The sequence below is a fragment of the Nyctereutes procyonoides genome, unplaced genomic scaffold, assembly GCF_905146905.1.
Source record: "Nyctereutes procyonoides isolate TBG_1078 unplaced genomic scaffold, NYPRO_anot_genome, whole genome shotgun sequence".
Classification (NCBI taxonomy): Eukaryota; Metazoa; Chordata; class Mammalia; order Carnivora; family Canidae; genus Nyctereutes; species Nyctereutes procyonoides.
Genome location: NW_026575142.1, coordinates 43,152,000 through 43,173,806, shown reverse-complemented (window position 1 = coordinate 43,173,806; position 21,807 = coordinate 43,152,000). Strand labels below are relative to the sequence as shown.

Below are 21,807 nucleotides of genomic sequence, written 5' to 3'. Positions count from 1 at the left end.
CCAAACTCACACTCTTGCGTGAGGCAGGCCCCCAAGTCCAGAGCTAGCAGTGGACAGAAGAGATCTCAGGGCCCAGGGAAACACAAATATGACCTTTCAGCAGTAGGGTCACAGCCATTCTCTCTGAAGAGGAGTTCACCATGCAAAATTATGAACACACTCCATTCAACATAGAAATAGGCAGCTTAGAGAAAGAACAAAACAGAACTTTGAAAAATGAGGCATATCGTGTGTCTATCAGTCAGGGTCCTATTTGGAGGCAGGAACTGTGAAGTGATTTGAATGGCTTAATATAAAGAATTACTGTAAGTTTAGTATAAAGAATCATTAACTAGGAACACAAGAGCACAGAGTGTGGAGGGGCCACAGAGCCTGCAGGAGGCCGGGTCCTCCTCACTGGTGAGGGTGAGGCCATGGCCCCTGGGTGGTAGAGAGGTCACGGAGGTGCCCCAAGCCAGGGGGAAACTGCCCACCAGGAAGCTGGCCAGGTCCTGGGGGAGGCTACCCCATGGCGGGTGGACCTGGGCCAGGTGTGGCTGACACTCAGGGGCCCAGCTGCCCTCCTGTGGTGCCAGGAGAATCTTTGCCAGCAGAGGGGAAACATGTGCAGGATCCAGGATCAGAACCAAGTGAGGCAGTATGTGGAGTTGATAACAAAAATCTCGCTAGGTAGGTGGAAGACCCAAGGGTGCCCAGAAGCGAAGGGCAGTGGAAGCTAGTATCAGACAATGAGGGTCCTTTAACACATGTGAAAATTCAAGTCGGTCTGAGGCCCCTGAGGCTGATTGGAGCATTCCATCTAATTTCCATGAATTGTCAGTTTGATTCATATCCAAAACTGAAGTGGCTGTCACTGTACAGATGATTCTGAGAAGCGGTTCCTCTTACACTCACCTCTACATTTGCTTTCCTACCACCTGAGCCCAGGACAGAAGGGTGACACATGGTGTCCTGGCCACTGGCCTTCTCACAGGATGGCCTGTGGCTCGTGGAGGCAAGGCCTGGCCAGGACCCCCAGACAGGGCTGGGTGTGGGCTAGCTGAAGTGTGGTGGGTGTGGTGACCACCAAGGGTACTCCTGGGGCCACCCGGTCAGACAGTGGGTCTAGCACAGCCCTGCTCTCTCTGAGCCTGTTTCCTCCTCCATGAGCAGAGCAATCAGCCACCTGGTGACACTCACAGGAGGCTGCAGTAGGTGATGATAGGGCCCCACCACTGTGTCCTTGGGTCTGTCTCCACCTCCTGAAGATGTGCAAGATGCGTGGCAGGAGATGGGAAGTGCTGGGGAAGACATTGCCCAACAGAGGAGCCCCCTGACTCTCAAGGTAGCTGTGCTTGCATGGCTCTCTAACCACGGGGCCCCTTGTGTAGCACGGAGCTCAGAGGCCCGATGATGGCCACAACCAAGCTGTGGACACCATGTGATTCCAGCCTCCAAATGATGAAGCCCTTGGTTTTGTCTCCCTGACTCCATGTACAAGCCCCAAATCTAGAAAAATGGGTCTGGTCTGCCTTTTCCAAGCTCAGAATTCTCCTCCTCCACTGTGAGCTGAGTTGCCCTGTGGATTCTCCAGACACACCCAGGGCTGCCCACCTTCAGCCATGATCCGGGGGCTGCCTCGGTGGTAAATGCAAATGTCCTGAGGAGCAGCTATGGTCCTCGGCCTAAACATACTACCTGGATTCTCTGTTTTCTTGGAGCTTGGTTATTTTCCACCGAGTGTTAGATGCAAAATAAAGTCTTGCCTTTTATTATAAGGAAATTGTTTCTAAATGCCATTTAATCAGGCATTGCCTCTATTTATGCAAAATGTTTCAGGAAAATATTAGAACAGCTTTGTGCTGTTGTGAGCTTCTTTCACAAAATGCTTTAAAAGTCGGAAATCCATTATTTTAGTATCTTCAGATTCAGGAGTCTTTGCGATGAACAAGTTTTATTTTTTTTTATTTTTTATTTTATTTTTTTTTTATTTATGATAGTCACAGAGAGAGAGAGAGAGAGGCAGAGACACAGGCAGAGGGAGAAGCAGGCTCCATGCACCGGGAGCCCGACGTGGGATTTGATCCCGGGTCTCCAGGATCGCGCCCTGGGCCAAAGGCAGGCGCCAAACCGCTGCGCCACCCAGGGATCCCGCGATGAACAAGTTTTAGATGCATATTTTAGTTGCCATTGACATTTACTGATTCAAGACATGGTCGGTTCCCTCAAAGGCCAGCAGCTGGGGGAATGCTGTCCCTGTGTGAACCCGGTGATGGCACTAGAGCGGCTAAGATCCCACAGGCAGGTACCAGATGTGTACACAATTTGCACAGAAAGTAAAGATGACAATGATTGGAATGAGGTTTGTAAAAATTGGTAATGATTTTATTCTTAACTCCATAAGTGGTGACTTAGAGCTAAAATAAAGGCTGTGTGTACTTTATCAAAGCTGTGTTTGTTTTTCCACTATTTGATTTTTGCTCCACTATTTTTTTACCTATTTTTTAAATTGAAGTTTGATTGGCCAACATATAATATAACACCCAGTGCTCATCCCATCAAGTGCCCTCCTCAGTGCCCATCACCCAGTCACCCCAACCCCCCGCGCAACCCCCTGCCCAACTCCCCTTCTACTACACTTTGTTCGTTTCCCAGAGTTAGGAGTCTCAGACTCATGGTTTGTTTTGTCTCCCTCTCTAATTTTTCTCACTCATTTTTCCTCCTTTCCCTTATAATCCCTTTCACTATTTCTTTTTTTATATTATTTATTTATTCTTTTTAAAAAAGATTTTATTTATTTATGAGAGAGGGAGAGAGAGAGAGGCAGAGACAGAGACAGAGGGAGACATAGACAGAGGGCTCCATGCAGGGAGCCCAATGTGGGACTCGATCCCCGTACTCCAGGATCAACCATATGATGATTGTCCTCTCTGATTGACTGTCATCACTCAGCATAATACCCTCCAGTTCCATTCACGTTGAAGCCAATGGTAGATATTCTTCCTTTCTGATGGCTGAGTAATATTCCATTGTGTATATAGACCATATTTCGCTCCACTATTTGAATAATTATTATGTTATTCTCTCTACTCCTTGTCACATGTCCCCACTGCGTATTTTTCTCGACCTTGCTCTGTAGGGAGCAGATCCTGGGACAGGAAGGAGACTAAGGGCAGTCAGACGTGTCACACTAGTCGGTACTTTATTCCCCCAACCTGAAAAGTATCCATACTGGATATGTCCTCAAATTTGTCTGAGTTAGAAATATCTTTCCAGTTGGTCTGTTTCCTGGTTTGGTTAAGCCGCAGGCCCCCTCTTGCATTAATTCCACAATCCTGTCCATATTAATTAACTAAGGTGTGGGAACACATGAACAGGGCACCCAGGGACACCCGCTTTCTGGGATTCTGCAAAGCATGGGATCACCCACCAAAACTCACGAGGGAACAACTGAATGACAGTGCCTGTGTATTAATTCACCATGGGAACTGTGACTGCCCGGTGCTCAGAGGTCAGCATGGGGAAATGCCATCATCTACAGCAGGATAGAGGAATACCAAATTCCCACAATGAGTCAACCAAGTGGTAGGCAGTACCTCATACAAAATATAAAACATTATTTATAGAAATTAAAGAAGAACTAGATAAACAGAAGGATATGCCATATTTATGAATTGGAGGGCTCCAATTATCATTATAAACATGTCAGATCACGTTGTAGAGGTGCTGACATAAAAAATGAGCAACTTTAGAGAACCCAGAAGTCGACCCTGAACTTTATGGTCAACTAATATTCGATAAAGGAGGAAAGACTCTCCATTGGAAGAAAGACAGTCTCTTCAATAAATAGTGCTGGGAAAATTGGTCATCCACATGCAGAAGAATGAAACTAGACCACTCTCTTGCACCATACACAAAGATAAACTCAAAATGGATGAAAGATCTAAATGTGAGACAAGATTCCATCAAAATCCTAGAGAAGAACACAGGCAACACCCTTTTTGAACTCGGCCACAGTAACTTCTTGCAAGATACATCCACGAAGGCAAAAGAAACAAAAGCAAAAATGAACTATTGGGACTTCATCAAGATAAGAAGCTTTTGCACAGCAAAGGATACAGTCAACAAAACTAAAAGACAACCTACAGAATGGGAGAAGATATTTGCAAATGATATATCAGATAAAGGGCTAGTTTCCAAGATCTATAAAGAACTTATTAAACTCAACAGCAAGGAAACAAACAATCCAATCATGAAATGGGCAAAAGACATGAACAGAAATCTCACAGAGGAAGACATAGACATGGCCAACATGCACATGAGAAAATGCTCCGCATCACTCGCCATCAGGGAAATACAAATCAAAACCACAATGAGATACCACCTCACACCAGTGAGAATGGGGAAAATTAACAAGACAGGAAACAACAAATGTTGGAGAGGATGCGGAGAAAGGGGAACAATTTTACACTGTTGGTGGGAATGTGACCTGGTGCAGCCACTCTGGAAAACTGTGTGGAGGTTCCTCAAAGAGTTAAAAATAGACCTGCCCTACGACCCAGCAATTGCACTGCTGGGGATTTACCACAAAGATACAGATGCAATGAAATGCTGGGACACCTGCACCCCAATGTTTATAGCAGCGATGTCCACAATAGCCAAACTGTGGAAGGAGCCTCGGTGTCCATCGAAAGATGAATGGATAAAGAAGATGTGGTCTATGTATACAATGGAATATTACTCAGCCATTAGAAATGACAAATACCTACCATTTGCTTCAACGTGGATGGAACTGGAGGGTATTATGCTGAGTGAAGTAAGTCAATCGGAGAAGGACAAACATTGTATGTTCATTCATTTGGGGAATATAAATAATAGTGAAAGGGAATATAAGGGAAGGGAGAAGAAATGTGTGGGAAATATCAGAAAGGGAGACAGAACATAAAGACTCCTAACTCTGGGAAACGAACTAGGGGTGGTGGAAGGGGAGGAGGGCGGGGGGTGGGGGTGAATGGGTGACGGGCACTGAGGGGGGCACTTGACGGGATGAGCACTGGGTGTTATTCTGTATGTTGGTAAATTGAACACCAATAAAAAATAAATTTATTTTAAAAATGAGCAGCTTTTCTAGGTGGAAATGGCCAAGCTTTTGGGAATGCAGAGAGATGGGACTATCCAGGACCATCTGGAGAGGGCAAAGGAGTAAGAGTGGTGATTACAGGGCACTTACATGCTGGACACAAGACTGCCTATGAAACCCGGTTGTTGGGACAGTGTGGGATTGGCACAAAGGTTGATAAACTGGCCCACAGGACAGAACTGGGGGGCTCAGAGCAGATACAGGTGCAGGTTCGTGGGATTTATAGCAAAGAGGATGCTGCCCAGTGGTGGGGAAATGGCGGTCTTGTCAACAAATAAAGCCGGGTGAACCGGATCCACACGGAAAAGAAATGAATCTGGACTCTTACCTCACACCATGCATAGTAAATATCAAGTGATAGTAGAAGTTTCTAGAAGCTTCAGGACTGAGTTAGGGGATTGATGAGGGCAAGACCCCACGCATGAGGAAAGACTGATGAATTGGCTGCATTAGATCCACCAGAAGAGCAGGATGGCAGGCCAGGAAGTGGTGATGTTGGCAACAGAGCCCACCTAGCAGAGGACCCAATTCCAGAGCAGATGCAGAACTGAAAAATCAGCAAGGTACCTCAACGGAAGTCTGAGAGGAGGGCACAACAGCTGATACGCGCCCTCCCACACGACATAGGCACACACGATCACACTTGTACCTGAAGACCAATAAATACGTGAGAAGATGCACAATTTCATCTTCATGATGTGCAGGTTATAACCACGGTGAGAAACCATGGCACGTGCACCACCGTGGCTCAGATGCAGAAGGCTGGGAGTGTCGTGTGTCAGCCAGAGTGTAAAGTGACTGGTCTGCCATGCGCTGCTGCAGTGGCATATTTGTGCACTCACGCTGGAAAGGTGCTTGGTGCTGTCTACTAACACAGGCCCTCTGGCACCCCTGACCTAGGAACCCTACTCTCAAGTTTGCACCTAAGAGCGATGCACTCAGACACAGCAGCACCTTGTGGGTTAGTCCAGGGGAAACACTCTCCCTGTGGGCATGAGAAAGTGCTGCCACACACACGGCATGGGTGAACACGTTACAACTGTGACGAGCAGGAGGACAGACATCGGAGAACAGTGTTCCGTTTACAAACATAACCAGCACCGCAGCACGAGTAGGCTGCACCTCAGCCACCCCAGGAGGATATGGGGAAGGAGCTCTGAGAAGCTGTTGTGTCCTGTTTCCTGATCTGAGTGTTGGGTATACTGAGAACTCACTCATCCAACTGTATGCCTAGGATTTGGGCACTTCTCAACCAATATATTGTACTGAATCAGAGGAGTTTATTAGGAAAGCAGCCCTGTGGGAAGGGCACTCATGATCATAGGGCCACCAGATGAGCTAGGAGCTGGCAGGTGAGTGGGGAAAGCCTGGTGTGTCCACTTTCACCATGAGTTGGTCTCTGCCTTTTGGCCCCAAGTTCACATCCAGAGCCTCTGACCCTGGATGACAATGACCAAGGAGCAAGCATTCTGACCTCTCTGTGACCACTTCTTTCTCTGAAAACACTCTCCGTGGACTAAGGAATGCACAAGTGATTGTAGTTCAGACTTCAAGTGATGATCATGTTCCTTTTCTACTTTCCTGCAGTTGCATCTTGTTCGACATTGGGGGGTCCCAGTGAACCTTAGCCATGGAATTATGGACCAGAGTCGGGCCCCTGGAAAAGATGGTGGGTCTCATCCAGTCTGGGAGAGCTTACTAGTTACTTTCTTTAGAAGTAAACTAACTTCTGGTCTTCATTCTTCAGGAACTTCCCCTCCAGCTAATTATCATAATGGTCCTATTGGGAAATGACACAAACGTAGAAATGGCCCACTCTGAAGAAATCACCCAGTTATTCAGGTGTCATTCCGCAGCCAGGCTCTCATTCCGCGGCCAGGCTCTCAGTGTGGATAATGGGTGACACCCTTTAGTTAAGGGAGGGTAAGAGGGAGGTGTGCACTATTCCCTGAAAACGCTTCTGCTGACAACCGCAGTAGTCATGTTCCTCAGAAGCTAATCTCTGTAGCCTGTGGTTGTAGCCTCTGTGCCCTGGACTGCAGCTTACCAGTGTAGACCTGGTGCCTTTGAGGGTTGGCCTCTGTGTTCAGGGTTCAAGCAGGTGGGAGGACAGAGGACCAGAGAGAGGGCTGGGGACCAGTAGATCCTATGGCATCACAGAAGGAAGCAGCAGCCAGGCCTGGGGATGGAGGAATTCAATGGCTAGGAGGCCTGGCCAGGCTCTCACCTATTCTGATGGCGCCCAGCTCATCTGGCAGCTCCTGTCTCATGTTAAGACTCTGGTCTCACCTGGCAGTTCCCACCTCACTTCTCAGGGATCCTTTCCTAATAAACTTTTGTGATAGGATAAAAAGTGCCTGCGTCATAAACACACAGCTTGATGAGCCCCCTGAGTCCTGGAGAAAAGTGGGTATCCTGGCCCCTGAAGGTGTTTGGTCTCTGAGCCTCCTGCTCTGTCCCCGAAAGCACAGCCTGGTGGGTGGGTGGGGGGCCTCGCACGAGTCAGATGTCTGGCATTCCAGGTGTATGTAAGATGTATCCCCCCAGATACGGAGTGCCCTCCAGGCCAAACTCCTGCCTTTCTCATGAGACATCTTTCCATGGCTAAGCCTGAGATGGTTTTTGCAATTATTAATCACTGGCTTTGTAAAGCAGATTCACTTAGTTTAAAACAACTGTTGCCATGTTGCAGACGGATGTGATGCACCAAAACATTTATGACTATATCCACGTGGACGACCGCCAGGACTTCTGCCGGCAGCTCCACTGGGCCATGGACCCGCCGCAGGTGGTGTTCGGGCAGCCCCTGCACTCAGAGACAGGTGGGTCTGTGGGTCTTCTGGGGGTCTAACCAAGACTTGGAACAGTTTGTGTAAACATGTGGATGCCTCCTGAGAAAGGACCATCATACTTTCTCACCTTCTCCTTCAGAGACCCCATTCCACACACCCCTCCCTTTTCCAGGTGCCACCACTTAGCTCTCCAGCTCCTGCGTGCATGTGCATCTCTGGCATGGCTGGAGCGTGAGACCATCTCAGAAGAAGCTGCAGTGCTTGTCTCTCTGCAAACTTGCCCTCAAGATGCACATCTTCCAGGAGATTCCTTTGGCCCACATTAGATTTACCCGAAAAAAAGTCCCAAAGATTGTTGTCTCTTCACCCCTTGTGGGTGAGTCCCCCCCTCGCCCAGCAAAGCACTTCCTTCAGATCTATGGCTGCTGCGCCATCACAACATGTGCCGCAGGCCTCCATCTCCATGATGGGTAGCGGAGCAGATGGGAGGTCGAGGCGAGGGGGTAGCGTCTACTGGGATCCCAGCTCTTCCACACACTTTGTCAGAAGTTGCAAACAATTCAAGAAAACCTTCTACCACAGTCTCAGGCAACACCATGATTTACCTCAAAGTTGAGTGAAAAAAGAAAACTCCAGGTGCCAATACACAATATCATTGTATAAAACTCAGAAAAAAACAAGACCACTGATTCATAATCATACATACAGTTGTACTGAAATGATATTTTTAAGGGCAAATGATGAAGGCAAAATTTGTCAGAGCAACGATCTCTGTGGGGATGAGGATGGGTGGGTAGCCTAGGGAGCGACGCCAGTGGTGCTCAGTGGAACACACATGCGTGTGTGTGTGTGTGTGTGTGTGTGTATGTCCAAGAGACAGGGCAGGCATGCAGTGGGGGCATGTGATGGATGGGGGATGGGTGTATGTGGCGGATGTGTGTGTGCATGTAGTGGAGCAGATGTATGTGTAGAGGCGAGCGGGTGTATGGAGGGAGTGGGTATGTGAGGGTATTGGTGGGGTAGGTGTGTATATGGGTATGTATGTGGCAGGATGTGTGTGTGGCAGGGTGTAGGGGGCAGAGTATGTGTTCATGGTGGGGTGTGGATGTGTGTGGTGGGGGTATGTATGTGAGGTCGTGTGTGTCTGAGAGAGGGTATGTGTATAAGGTGGTTGTGTGTGTGACGTGAGGTATGTGTGTTTGGCAACATGTACGTGTAAGGTAATAGGTGTGTTTGAGGTATGTATGGGAGATGGGATGTGTGTGGTGCAGTGTGTGTGTTTGTGTGGTGGGATGTTTGTGCATGGTGTGTGTGTGTGTGAGTGTGTGGTGTGTGTGAGGTGATGTTTGTGTGTAAGGCGGGGTATGTATGTGAGGTGGTATGTGTGCAAGATGGGGTGTGTGTGGTGTGTGTGTGTGAGAGAGATGGGGTGTGTGTGTTTAGCAGCGTGTATTATGAGGTGGTATGTGTATGGGAGGTGTGTGTGAGGGTGTGTGCAAGATGGGGTTTGTGTGGTGTGTGAGATGAGGTGTATGTGTGCGTGGTGGGATGTGTATGGTGGGGTGTGTGTACAAGGTGGGGTGTGGATGTGTGTGATGGTTGCCTACGTGTGGGGTGGTGTGTGTGAGGGTGGGCTGTGTGTATGTATTTGGTGGGGGGTGTGTCAGTTTGGGAGTGTGTATGGTACATGAGTTGGGGTTGTGTGAGGCTGTATGAGTCGTGTTTGGGCAGTGGGATGTGTGTGAGTGGGTGTGTATTTGTGAGGTGTGCTTTGTGGGGGAGTGGCAGCACACAGGGCCCAGGCAGAGGGCGGTGGTGTGGGAAGCCTGCGTGTGACTGTGTGTGACTGAGTGGGTGTGTGAACATGAGCATATGTATATGACCATGTGCGCATGTGTGTGTGGCCATGCACGCGTTTGTGGCTGTGTATGACCGTGTGTGGCTGTACATGACCGTGTGCACACATGCGTGACCGTGTTGACCGGGCGTGGCTGTGAGCACACGTGCGTGGCCGTGGAAGGGGCAGGCCGCAGGCAGGAGGGCGAGCAGGCCACTCAGCCGGTGCAGCCCGAGCCCCCCGGGGCGCACTCACTGCCTGTCCCCCCCTTGCCGTCGTGGCCACAGAGGACGCTGTCCTGGGGAGGCTGCTGCGCGCGCAGGAGGGGGGCGCGGGCTCGCCCACGGACTTCTCCGCCTTCCTGACGCGCTGCTTCGTGTGCCGCGTGCGCTGCCTGCTGGACAGCACGTCGGGCTTCCTGGTGAGTGCGCGCCCCCTGGCGGCCGCTGGCCGTGTCACCTGCGGACTCGCGCCCCGCCCCCCTGGACACCTAGAGACCCCCCCGCCCCCCCTCAGGCTTCCGCGCAGGCGCTTTGCGAGCAGGTGCCTGGGAGTTCCATCTCTAGTCCTCCTCTGGCCCCTGGGGAGAGGGGCGGGGGCAGGGGCGACCCTGGGCCCACCCAGACCTCTGCCGGCCTGGCCTCCCGCGTCCTAGGAGAAGCCAGCCCCGGGACCTGGGACCCCAGGACGCCCAGGCCTGCGGATGCGTGCCCTGCTCCCAGCCCCACCCAGACGGCGGCCCCCCCCCCCCGGGTCTCTCACGTTCCTTGGGGCCATGCAGGGGTCCCCGGGAAGGGTGCACCCTCAGCGGCCGCGGGGCTGGGAATTTCCAGGAGGCGCTCAGCCTGTGTGGGAGGGAAGGTGGGCAGAGGACAGGGGCGTTCCCCTGGATGGTCTCCCAATAGCTGTGAGGCCAGGGAGCCCCGGAGCAGCCCCACAAACCGGGGAGAGCCCCGGCGGCCCCTGCTTGTCACCGCCAGCTCCGGGTGTCCTGCCTGCTGGTGTGTCCCACCTTTTGCGAGGCGCCCTCCATTTCCCGGATTCACTCGGGCCTTTCCCAGCCCAGGGCCTGCAGCGAGCGGGACCATGCAGACCAGCTGCCACAGAGGTTCCTTACTGTTTTTGAGCAGCTTCTGGGAAGTGCATGCCCCAAGCCACTCTGCTCCTGGGACTGAGAGATCCCACGGGGTAGCCTCGCCACACGCCGGGCTCAGTGGGAGACGCCTCATCATCCCACTGGCCCACCGGTAGGCAGTGTCTTCCATTAACCCTCTCCTATTGGCTGGTCTTTTTTTTTTTTTTTTATAAAAACATTGTCCGTATGTAATACATATCCAGCCATTTCAGAAGAGCAGAGAGCAAAACCCAATAAATGTCCCTCCTTTGCATACCCAGGCCCCTTTCCAGATGTCTGTGCCCCAATACTGCCCTTCCTGAAGCTCCCCTCACCCAGCCTCCCCACTGTCTGCTCTGCCCTGACCAGTGTGAGTGGGCTGAGCTTGTGGTGGTCTTGTGGGCTCTCCGGGAACTCCGGCCCCCTCTGCTTCCACCTATGCTTCCCCCCCCACCCCGGCCCCCGAGCCTCCCTGGCTGATCCCTCTACACACTGGATGTCCTCACCTGAGATGCTGCACTTCCAGAGTCCAATGTCACCCACTCAGGCCACCCAACCTGTGCGGTTGCTCTGCGTTTGCCCAAACTGATGAAGCTTAAGAGATAACCGCAGGCTACCTCTGGGGCCATGTGGCGTTTATGGCCACATGTGGGCCTCAGCCATCCAGCAGTATAGTGGCGGATTCGTGTCCCCTGGATTTGTTCTCCTGATCCAAGGGCTGGTGGGTGGTGGTGGGACCACCTCTGAGGACCCAAGACAGGCAGAGCCCTATAGCAGAGGCATCCCACATGTCTGCATATTTTTAAAGGCCTTTCCACGCCCACCAGGACCTTAAGAGAAGCAGCTTTTTATTTGCACAGTGGTCCCGGGTCTGCTGCCACCGTGCATACAATGATTGCTCATTTTGTTTAGGTGATTGATTGACCATCAAGTCTTTTATTTTTATAATATTTTGTTCTAAAATTGATAGAAACTAATATAGTTACTATTTATTGGCTGATAAGGAATGTATACTTTTTTTTAAATTTTATTTATTTATTTATTTATTTATTTATTTATTTATTTATTTATTTATGATAGTCATACAGAGAGAGAGAGAGAGGCAGAGACATAGGCAGAGGGAGAAGAAGACTCCATGCACCGGGAGCCTGACGTGGGATTCGATCCCGGGTCTCCAGGATCGCGCTCTGGGCCAAAGGCAGGCGCCAAACCGCTGCGCCACCCAGAGATCCCAGGAATGTATACTTTTTAAATTAGGTAAACAATTCCTGGTAACTTGGAAATCCTTATTTCCAGATGACATAAAATTGGAGGGATTTAATATACAATCAAGAAGAAATTAAAATATAGGTTAAACTGTAAAACAACACACTGAATCAAGGAAACAAGCAACAGAAATTTTGTCTGAAAATGTTTGATTATATTAATCTGTGAAATTCATCACTGCACACACTGGAAAGTGCTCAGGCATTGACAAGGAATGTCCCGAGAATGGGCACATGGGCCTGACTTGGGCTCCTCCTGGCATCCCCCTGTGACTCCATGGAAGCCACCCTGTTTCCACAGTCAGGTTAAAGCAGTACAACTGCCAGACCAGCTCAGGCCACCCGTGAGAGCCCATTGTCACAACATCAGGAACTTGAAGGTCCAGTTGACATTTAGTTGGTAGCTTGAAATCAGCCATGATGGGAATATTTCCACCAGAGAAATGGGCAAACATTACAAATCAGGTTTTTCTCTGGAGAGCTGGATGTTGAACATATCTGAGTGCATCGCTGCCTTGAATCCTCCCAAGCTTGTGACAGGCAAGCAGTAGGTGTTTTGCAAATGTTTGTTCATTCGGTAAATTCATAGATAAATGAGGAGCTGGACAGATGGATGATGGGAGGATGGGGGATGGATGAGGTAAACGGTTGGGTGGAAGGATAGATGGGTGGGTGGGTGGATGGGTGGATGGGTGGATGAGAGGATGGAGGGTTGAAGGGCTAGGGAGAGAGGCCACATTGTGGGGTCATTCTTTAATCAAGCGCAGGGATGCACTGAAGACAGTTAGTGATTTAGATCAGCTTTTCCACTGTAGAAAGATCTTTTATTTTCTTTTATCACCAACTCCTAAATTACTTGTTGGCTGCCTAACTCATACTACATACTCTGAATAAAATCAAATTGTCCCTAAGCTTTATCATTGTGAATGAAGGAATGGCAATTTTGGAATGGAGAGGTACAGCTGGAACAGGCCTCCCAGAGGCCTCTGCTCCAGCAAATCCTGCCAGGGAGTGGCTGATGGCTCTGCCGTGGGCCAGTGACAGCTGGTGTCCATGCACATTAGCACTGACCATGTAAGGTGAGGCCACCACACCCTCACACCTGTGAGTGTGCACAGGAGCACATACTTGTCAGTTAGAGGCTGTTGCTGAGACTCCAGAGAGCCTGAATGGTTCTGAAGGCCTGGGGTGGTCCACATCCCCATAGGCCAAGTGTGAAAGAATTGTGGGTTTGTGTCTCCTTTGTGACTCGGAGTAAATTCTTCTCCATGTTTCTATTCCTGAGAATGTGAGTTCTGCATTCTTGGATGGTGTCAGTGTCGCTAATTCGCTCTGTGAACACACCTTCATTTCTGTCTTTAAAACACCAGACAATGCAATTTCAAGGAAAACTAAAATTCCTGTTTGGACAGAAGAGGAAAGCGCCGTCGGGGACAGTTCTGCCCCCTCGGCTCTCGCTGTTCTGCATCGTGGTGCCTGTCCTCCTACCTTCTGTGGCGGAGATGAAGATGAAGAGCGCATTTTTGAGGGTGAAGCACAGGGTGGACGTCTCAGCCTCAATGGATGCAAAGTGAGTGGGGGTCCCCTTGGAAAGCAGCCACACTCACAGCAGCTGGCGGTGGAAACTCGATATTATGTATATTCGTTCTTCGTTGGTGTTCCACAGCCAGTACATCATGCAGGAAACAGCGCTTAGAGAACAGAAATGCTTTCAAACTAATGTTTGTGAACGCCACCACCACATCTGCCTGCATCACTGTGCCCCAGTCCCCCCAGTTACAGCCTCAAAGTAGGTGCCCTGAGCCCTGGTTGCCATGGGGGGCGAGTGCTGGAGCTGACGCCTTCTTTCCCCAGCACTAGCCCTCCCTCCGCATACAGGACTCTGCATGGGGACCTGTGTATGACGCAGAAGTGCCCCGGCTGTGAGGACGTGGCACAGAGGCCCCCTCTGCCCACCCCAGAGTTTTCTCAACTTTTCAGTGGTAGAAAAAACTCTTATCTAGTTTTCTAGGCAATTCACGTCTATACTTTGTGGAGCAGATTAGGTCTGCGTTGCAGGGACCAGTGTCCTGAAAGTGATCACTATGTGCATCTGGGGGCACCTGGGTGGCTCAGTCGGTGAAGCATCGACTCTTGGTCGCGGGAGTGGAGGGTCGTGGGATGGAGCCCTGCCTAGGGAGGAGTCCCCTTGAGATTCTCTCTCTTCCCATGCCCCTCCCCTCTCCTCCATGTTCTCTCTCTCTCTCTCTCTCTCTCTCTCTCTCTCTCTCTCTCAAAAAACAAACAAACAAAAAAAACTCTACATCTGTGAATTGTGTTTTCCATACCATGTGAGTGAGACCAGGTGTGGGGCAGGATGTCTGGCATCTGTACCAGCTATAGGTGCAACACATCAGAGACTCCCAAGTCTTGGTCCCTGGGTGACAGTCTGCCAATGAGGCTCACTGGCTGCAGGGGTGCATCATCCAACACCCACCAGGACCTCCAGCAAGCCTTTGGGGTACAGCTGAACTCTCGGGTAGATGGAAGTCAAACCAGGAAAGGTTTCCAGCTGCTCTGACCAAGTCCCCTTGCCCCAGGAGGGAGTCTATCTCGGCACCCTCCCCACCAGCATGCTGTCTCTGTGTTTGCCTTTGACACCACACGTGGTAACCCACCCCGGGAGCTCACACACCTGGCATCTCCACCTCTGGGAAGTGCCTGTCCTCCCTCTTGCCTCCCACCAACACAGAAAGCCTTGGCCTCAGATGCTGCCCGTTAATGCCGTGTTGGGTGCTTTCAGGAGGCAGGTGGACGGTCCCCTCCTTTCCCAGAGAATGTGTGGCTTCACAGCTCCTGCGCCCACCCCATGTCCCACAGGGAAGGTCTTGGCTCCTTGAACCCCTGCCCAGTGGGGAGGGGTCTGAGCTCCTCAGCTCTCAGGCTCCTGATGGCAGATGAGGTTTAGCTCTGGGATTTGAGAGCACGTTTGCTCCCCTCCCTCCGCCTGTCACTTGGGGTGTGGGGAGTGTGCATCTGTGCCACGGCCACATCACTGGTGGAAACGTCACATCCAGCAGAATCCCCTTCTTAGCCTTGAGTCCTGCAGGAGGTCCTGCTTACATTTTGCCCCAGTGCCTCCCCCACACAGGATCCCCTCCACAGGGAGCCCCAGGGCCTCCTCTGTGACTCTCCTCTCGTGGGTGTGTGTCTATCCATTTTCATGGGCCACCATTCAGCTTTGGTTTATTCAGACCGACTTTCAGACAGTGAGAAATCGGACCACATCTGCAGGGCGGGAAGGGCTTCCATCCCGGGCCCTCGCTTCTGCCCCTGCGGCCTCAGTCGCTGTGGGAACAGGGACGGGTGCAGGGGTGGTGAGGCTTCAGGGACAGAGCCGCCCTGGAGCCCCAACACGTGCCAGCATGCGGAAACACCGGCCGACCGAGTGTTTACAAGTACACGTATGTGCCCTGTTACTGTTAAAGATGCCACATGTCCTAAGCATGAGGGAGGAAAACCAGAATACCCAGGGGCAAAGCTTCTGAGCGCAGGCAGGCGAGGGCAGGCCAATCCTGGGAACACAACGTGGAGGGGGCCCCAGGGCGCCTGCTCGCACAGAGCCTGCCACATTCTCCACCTGCATCCTGGCCACGGTGGAACACTCCCCACCTTAATTGACTGTCCTGGAGTTTTCTGTGTCCTTAAACTGTTTTCAGTTCGATAATCATAATTGAAATTCGTGGTGAACTTCTCTTTTCCATGTGTTTCCAGCCTGCACCAGGGTAGAGGGAACCATAGCCTCTCCTGGTTCTCCAGTGAGGTTGGGCCAGGCGGGGAAGTGCTGGCAGGTATGGGGTGGCAGGTGTGGCTCAGCAGGTCACCCAGCGCCCTTGCACATGGGACAGTGCGGTCAGGACTAGACCTCGTGTGGTACAGGGTATTGTCAGATCCTAGAAAGGGGTGCACAGAGGCTCCCACCACCATGGTACAAGAGAGAGAGAAAAAAGTAACGTCTTCGCTTCCTCCGTGTTTCTGAATTCCTACCTGCTCTGACTTGAACTCTAGAGCCCTCAGCATACCCGTCACAGTGGCTGCTTCTGAGCCACACGGTCAGGCCAGAGAGACATCAGGATGCAGGCAGGGATGGCTGCAGGGCCCCGCTTGTCATTTAAAGATTCAGATCCAAACCCCCCCAATCCTCCATCCCTGCTCCCCATCCTTGCTCCCCATCCCTGCTCTGCTCCCCAATCCCTGCTCTCCTGTCCCTGCTCTGCTTCCCCATCTCTGCTCCCCATCCCTGTTCTACTCCTCATGCCTGCTCTGCTCCCCCATCCCTGCTTCCCCATCCCATCCCTGCTCCCTCATCCTTGCTCCCCCATCTCTGCTCTCCATCCCTGTTCTGCTCCCCCATCCCTGCTCCCCATCTCTGCTCCTCTATCCCTGCTCCCCCATCCCTGCCCCCCAGTCCCTGCTCTTCACAGAGGGGACCAGAGGATGGGCAGGGACAGGAGTACTGTATAGGGAGCCCTGGCTCTGAGGCCCACTGGCCTGGGGTTGGGTCCCAAGGCTGATGTCTGCTAGAGAGGTGGCCTAAAGGACCTCACTTAACAGTTTTGATCTAAGTTTTTTGTTTTTTGGGTTTTTTTTGAAAATAATGAAATAGTATCTGTGAGAATGAGTTTGCTTAGAATTTAAGATGATGGTTTCTGTGTGTGTGTGTGCCTGCTACCCTATGGAAGATGACTTTCTTTTCACTAGTGTGGCTCTCATGGTGAGTTTATGGAACATAACTACTGGAAATCACAGATTGACTGTATTATCATTGTGGTCATTTTATGTGGTGTCTATTTTCTGGAGCAAATGCATTAGCCCTTTATTGGCTTGATAATTGATATGAATTGGGGTTTTTAGCAAATCTTTAGCTGAGCAAAGACTGACAATCTATGAGAAATTAAAAGTGTCTTCCCTCCCAGGATGACAGTGACACCTGACACCGGCACGAGTCAGTTCCTACCAGCAGCACAAATTTACCTACAAGTTTCCTATTATCTGTTCTTCACAGAGCAAAAGCTGCCGCGAGTCTGTGTGAACCAGAATTGCGTGGGAAACCCAACTACTTAGCAGGTATTTCTACAGATTTGCTCTTTCACATGCTTCAAAAGGGTGCAATGTGTCTGGTCCCTCTGGGGGGGCTCCCCCTGCCTCAGCGTTTGTGGTGCATTCCTCCAAAACCCAGGCCAGAGTGTGTGAGCACTGCTCTCTGAATCCTGACAGGGAGGAGTGATGGAGAAAACATCTCAGTGCTCAGGACACCCACGGACGCTGGCCGCTGGGCCCGGGTTCCAGCCAGGGCCTCATGCTTGTGTCTCAGGAATGGCCCTGACCTCGTCTCCAATCCCGAGGGGTTCGCAGGGTAAGTGGTGTTGAGGCCCAGCTGGGTGTTAAGGAAGAGCCACTGGCTGTGGGTCCGACAGGTGAACGTTGCTCCTAGGGGAATATGAATATGCAAGTGTCCGTGGAGCATGCCTAAACATGCTTCCCACCCCAGAAGTCATCCTTACACGTCTGGGGTACAGCTGAGGCCGCTAGGACCCATGGACTCACCCTCCACCTGAAGCCGAGATCCTGCACAACTACCCTAGCCTCTGCCTTCCCCCCAGCCTCACCCAGACCAGGAGAGCTCCTCCTGGAGGACTGGCCTGGCTGTGAGGCTGCGGGGCTCCACCTCATCCTCCCGGGCACCGTCTCCCCTGTCACGCCGGGTGCCAGCCCTGATGCCACAGGGTGTTCTGAGCACAGCAGCATGCGTGCCCGTGACAGGCCCCAGCTCCTCCAAAATGCCCGAGAGGGCATCTATGTGCTTTGCAGTGTGACAGGGCCCTCTGTGTCTGGGGTGAATATGCCTGTCCTGTGGCACACGGTACAGGCCTCCCTGGGGAAGGCAGTTACAGGAGAGGAGGGCACCCTCACCAGGGCCACAGGGCTGGGGTGGGTGTGAAAGGCAGAGGTGGGCCTGGGCCCCAGGGCACAGCAGCCCTTCCAGGTTCAGCCAGGACCACACTGGTTTAGTTAGTGCCTTCCTTTAGAGCACACCCCCCCACTCAGGGGGTCACGTGATCACCATCCTGCTCTGTCTGACAGCCATTTCCTCTCCTCAGGGACAGGGGAGCAGAGGAACACGGGAGGGTGCCCAGGGGGCGGAGGGAAATACACGCATACAGCTGCTGCTTCGAAGCACCAGGACCCACAAGGCACCTGAGCTGGATGCCGGGGAAACACAGTCAGGAGGGCAGCACCAGGGTGAAGCTGGAGCCCAGCAAGAGTGACCCGTTCTCCATCCATGCTGTGTCCCGCACTTCCTGCGTGCCCTGCCCCAGCCTTCCGGGTGCCATCCACTCCAGTGTGGGTGCTGCTTTCAGGAATCCACCCAGCTGTCACCCGGGAAGCCATTCCCCCAGTGCCTACACCAGCCCCACCAGCAGAGCTTTTCGGGACAGCGATCAGGGCCAGCTGCACCCTCTGCCCAGCTGCCCCTTCCCCCAGGGGAGCCTGGACAGTGGGCTCCCTCCATCCAGAGGGCAGCGCCTTGCAGTGGCGGGCTATCCCATCGAGGACACCAAGTTTCGAGGTGGGCCAATGCCCTTGGGAGCTCCGTGCAACCCCATTCTTTCCCTTGATGTTCCCATAAAGACGGAGAGTGACTCTGGGTCTGAAGATGCAGCCGACGGCTACTCTGTGGCCCCAGGCCAGCTGTGGCCGGGAGCCACTGGTGTGGCCAGGAGACAGCGGGTCACGTTCCCTACCAGGATGCACCTGAAAACGGAGCCGGACGCCAGGCACCACCTATATGCTGCGCACCTGGGACAGAGCGTGCTGGAGGCTCACCCAAGTGGCCGGGCTCCGCTCAGAGCTGGCAGAGACCTGGCCCCCTTCCCCCCCACACACTGTGCCTGCCTGGAGCACGTGCATGGCCCTCCTGAGCCAGATGGCCCCCGCCACCTCTGTACGCAGGCTCAGCAGCCCTCTTCACTGCCCTGTGACTGCCAAGCCCCAGAGTCCGCACCCATCGTCAAACGAGAGCCCCTGGACTCACCGCCATGGGCCAGTCACAGCCAGGGTAGGGTGCCTGGAATGTTCCCCAAAAGTGCCATGGCAACACTGATGCCGCCCAAAGCCCCTGAGTGTGCTTTCCTGCCATAGAGTGGGGTGTTTGTAAGAGCTGGCCTGTGTCCACGCTCAGACTGACCCCACTGTACCCCTCAGTCCTATGAGGTGTGTGCAGTGTGTGCAATAATAGCATGTTCTGTATTTTGTAAAATGTCACACAAGTTCTTAAAGGCAAAGTGGTCTTAAGTCTGTTGGAGTACGACAGTGTTTCTCTTTGAAGGACTAAAAGCTTTCAGAAAGTGGGCCAGAGTGAGACGAGCAGGCCCGCCGGGGCACACCCCACTGTCTGTGAGGCGGTGGGGCTCCTGGCTGCCCAGCATCCCACAGTGCACCTTCCCGGGCCCTCATGCCCACCCCTCAGCTTCATGAGCATGGGAAGGTGGGTTTACACAGCCACACCTTGGACTAAATCAGGGGCGTGCTTCTCTTAAGCCACAGGTGACTGCGTCCCTATTCATGGAAAGAATATGGAAGGTTCCAGGCCCAAGAGGCTGTGTATGCTGGGCCCTGCCCTGCCTATCCCCTGCCCCCCTCCCATTGGCGGAGTCTGAGGCTGTGCCCAGAGTGGACGTGGGCAGGAGTGTGTGCTGTGCCTTCTGGAAGTCTCTCTGGCTTTTTTCAGGGGCCTCTGAAGATGGTTTGTGCTGGTCTGTCTGCAGCACGTGGTGAACCTCCAGTTTGGGATCTGGGTTTGGAGGCAGAGACAAGGACAAATGTAGAGAATAGAGGCAGGAAGTCAGGCTGCCCGTAGAGGCTGGGCTTTCATGTAAGAGCTCTCATCACCGCCTAAGTAGGAATTACTAGAGGCAAGACGGATAGGAAGCGTTTTCTAGAAAACCTGTGAAGTCGTCCATTCTGACTGTAGGAAACTGGGACGTGAAGGCACAAATCACAAAGTGGGAGTCCCTGTGCATACTCAGCACCAGGGATGGGCCCTCCCCTGTGCTCCAGGAACGTGGGCTGTGCTGTCAGGGGCCTGCTGCACTGTGATGGACGCACTTCTGCCCCTCAGGGACCACGGCCCCGTCCCTAATGTCACCTCCACCCCAGAGTCTCAGGGGGCAGGGTTCCTAATGTCACCTCCATCCAGGAGACTCGGGGGGGGCAGGGTCCCTAACGTCACCTCCACCTGGGAGTCTCAGGGGGCAGGGTCCCTAATGTCACCACCACCCAGGAGTCTCGTGGGGCAGGCTACCGTCACCTGGGAGTCTCGGGGGGGGGCAGGAGTCTCGGGGAGGCAGGTTCCCTAATGTCACCTCCACCCCAGAGTCTCGGGAGGCTGGGCAGGAGCCCCCAGCAAGGACTTTAGGTTCCAGCACTGGCACCTCCTGCTTCTTGGCGCCCAGTCTTCCTCCCCGCCTCGCCATCATCTGTATCTTAGAAGCAGTGCTCAGCTGAGTCGATGCTGGAGCTGTTGGCAGGTGCTTGCTCTCCTTGTCAGTACTTGGGGTTTGGCTGGCGGGACCAGGGTCCTGGGGTGCAGGGTGCAGCCTGCCAGCTTTGTGGAAGGGCCCCCTTGAGGGATGGTAGGAGCCAAAGACCCCTCCTGGCACTGAGTGGCTAGTGGGTGGCCCCCAGGAGCAGCCCAGCAGCCTCCCTCCACTCACCTCACTGAGGCCTTACAGAAGGTGATACTGGTGCTGTACTGTCCCCACTTCTCCAACCAGAGTGTCCCCCCCATTAGATGGTGGCACAACCCCCTAGGGACACCTGCTGGGCACCCCGGGCTGGCCCTAGGCCTCCTCACAGGGTTCCAATGCTGAGCACAGCACATCTCTGCCCCCTGAGACACAGAGTGGAATCTGAGTCCTACTCAAACCCGGCAGCCGAGTCCTGGCCCTCTCCTGTGACCATGCCCCACCCCGCTGGGGTCCCCATTCCCGAGGGCGCCCACCCTCTCTCTGCACCGGGCCCAGGCTGGCTGCAGGACCGGGTCCTGAGATGCCCGGGGCTCCTGCAACACTGATGCCTGTCCTGCCCTCTGTCAGGACACCACAGACGGGTGGTGCAGCCCCCATGGCCCCCTCACGCAGCAGTCAGCCATGTCCTGCCGTGGGCACGCGGACAGCTGGATGCCAGCTCCACGGGCCTTGTGCTGGGGGTGCCCCTGGTCCACCTGGGGCCCAGACCCTTTCTGTCCATGAGGCGGCACCATGGTGACCGTACAGCCATGCTCCTCCTGAGACACGTTGTGAGGGGGACAATGGAATGTAGGAGGGCACATGTGGTTACTTGTGCTTTAAAATGTCATTATCAGTATGAATTACAGGCTTATATTTTTCTGTTGTCTCATAGCTTTTGCTTATATAGCTGAGAAAAAATTAAAATCAAATATAATGTGGGGATGGATGGACAGGAGGAGGTGAACACAAGTAACATTTTATATTTTTACGGCTTCTACTGGAGGAAAATGTTTTCAGTATCTAGACAGACTTGTTGAATTTTTAAAAATGGATATATTATAATGAAACTTTTTATACTGTTTCCTCAGTGCTTTTAGAAAGCTTTCAAATATATTTCTGATACTGTGG

At 52.6% G+C, this 21,807-nt stretch overlaps 1 protein-coding gene across 1 annotated transcript in view; it reads left to right on the top strand.

The window, feature by feature from the left end:
• Positions 1–20,451, top strand: part of AHRR (aryl hydrocarbon receptor repressor) — an 80,820-nt gene extending 60,369 nt beyond the window's left edge. Inside the window, exons 6-11 of the mRNA XM_055307672.1 lie at positions 7,812–7,941; positions 10,036–10,169; positions 13,498–13,697; positions 17,172–17,233; positions 17,384–17,522; positions 18,268–20,451. Of these exons, the coding sequence (XP_055163647.1) occupies positions 7,812–7,941; positions 10,036–10,169; positions 13,498–13,697; positions 17,172–17,233; positions 17,384–17,522; positions 18,268–19,309 (1,707 nt within the window). The 3' untranslated portion in view covers positions 19,310–20,451. The remainder of the gene's footprint in view (positions 1–7,811; positions 7,942–10,035; positions 10,170–13,497; positions 13,698–17,171; positions 17,234–17,383; positions 17,523–18,267) is intronic.
• The last annotated feature ends 1,356 nt before the right edge of the window (positions 20,452–21,807 follow it).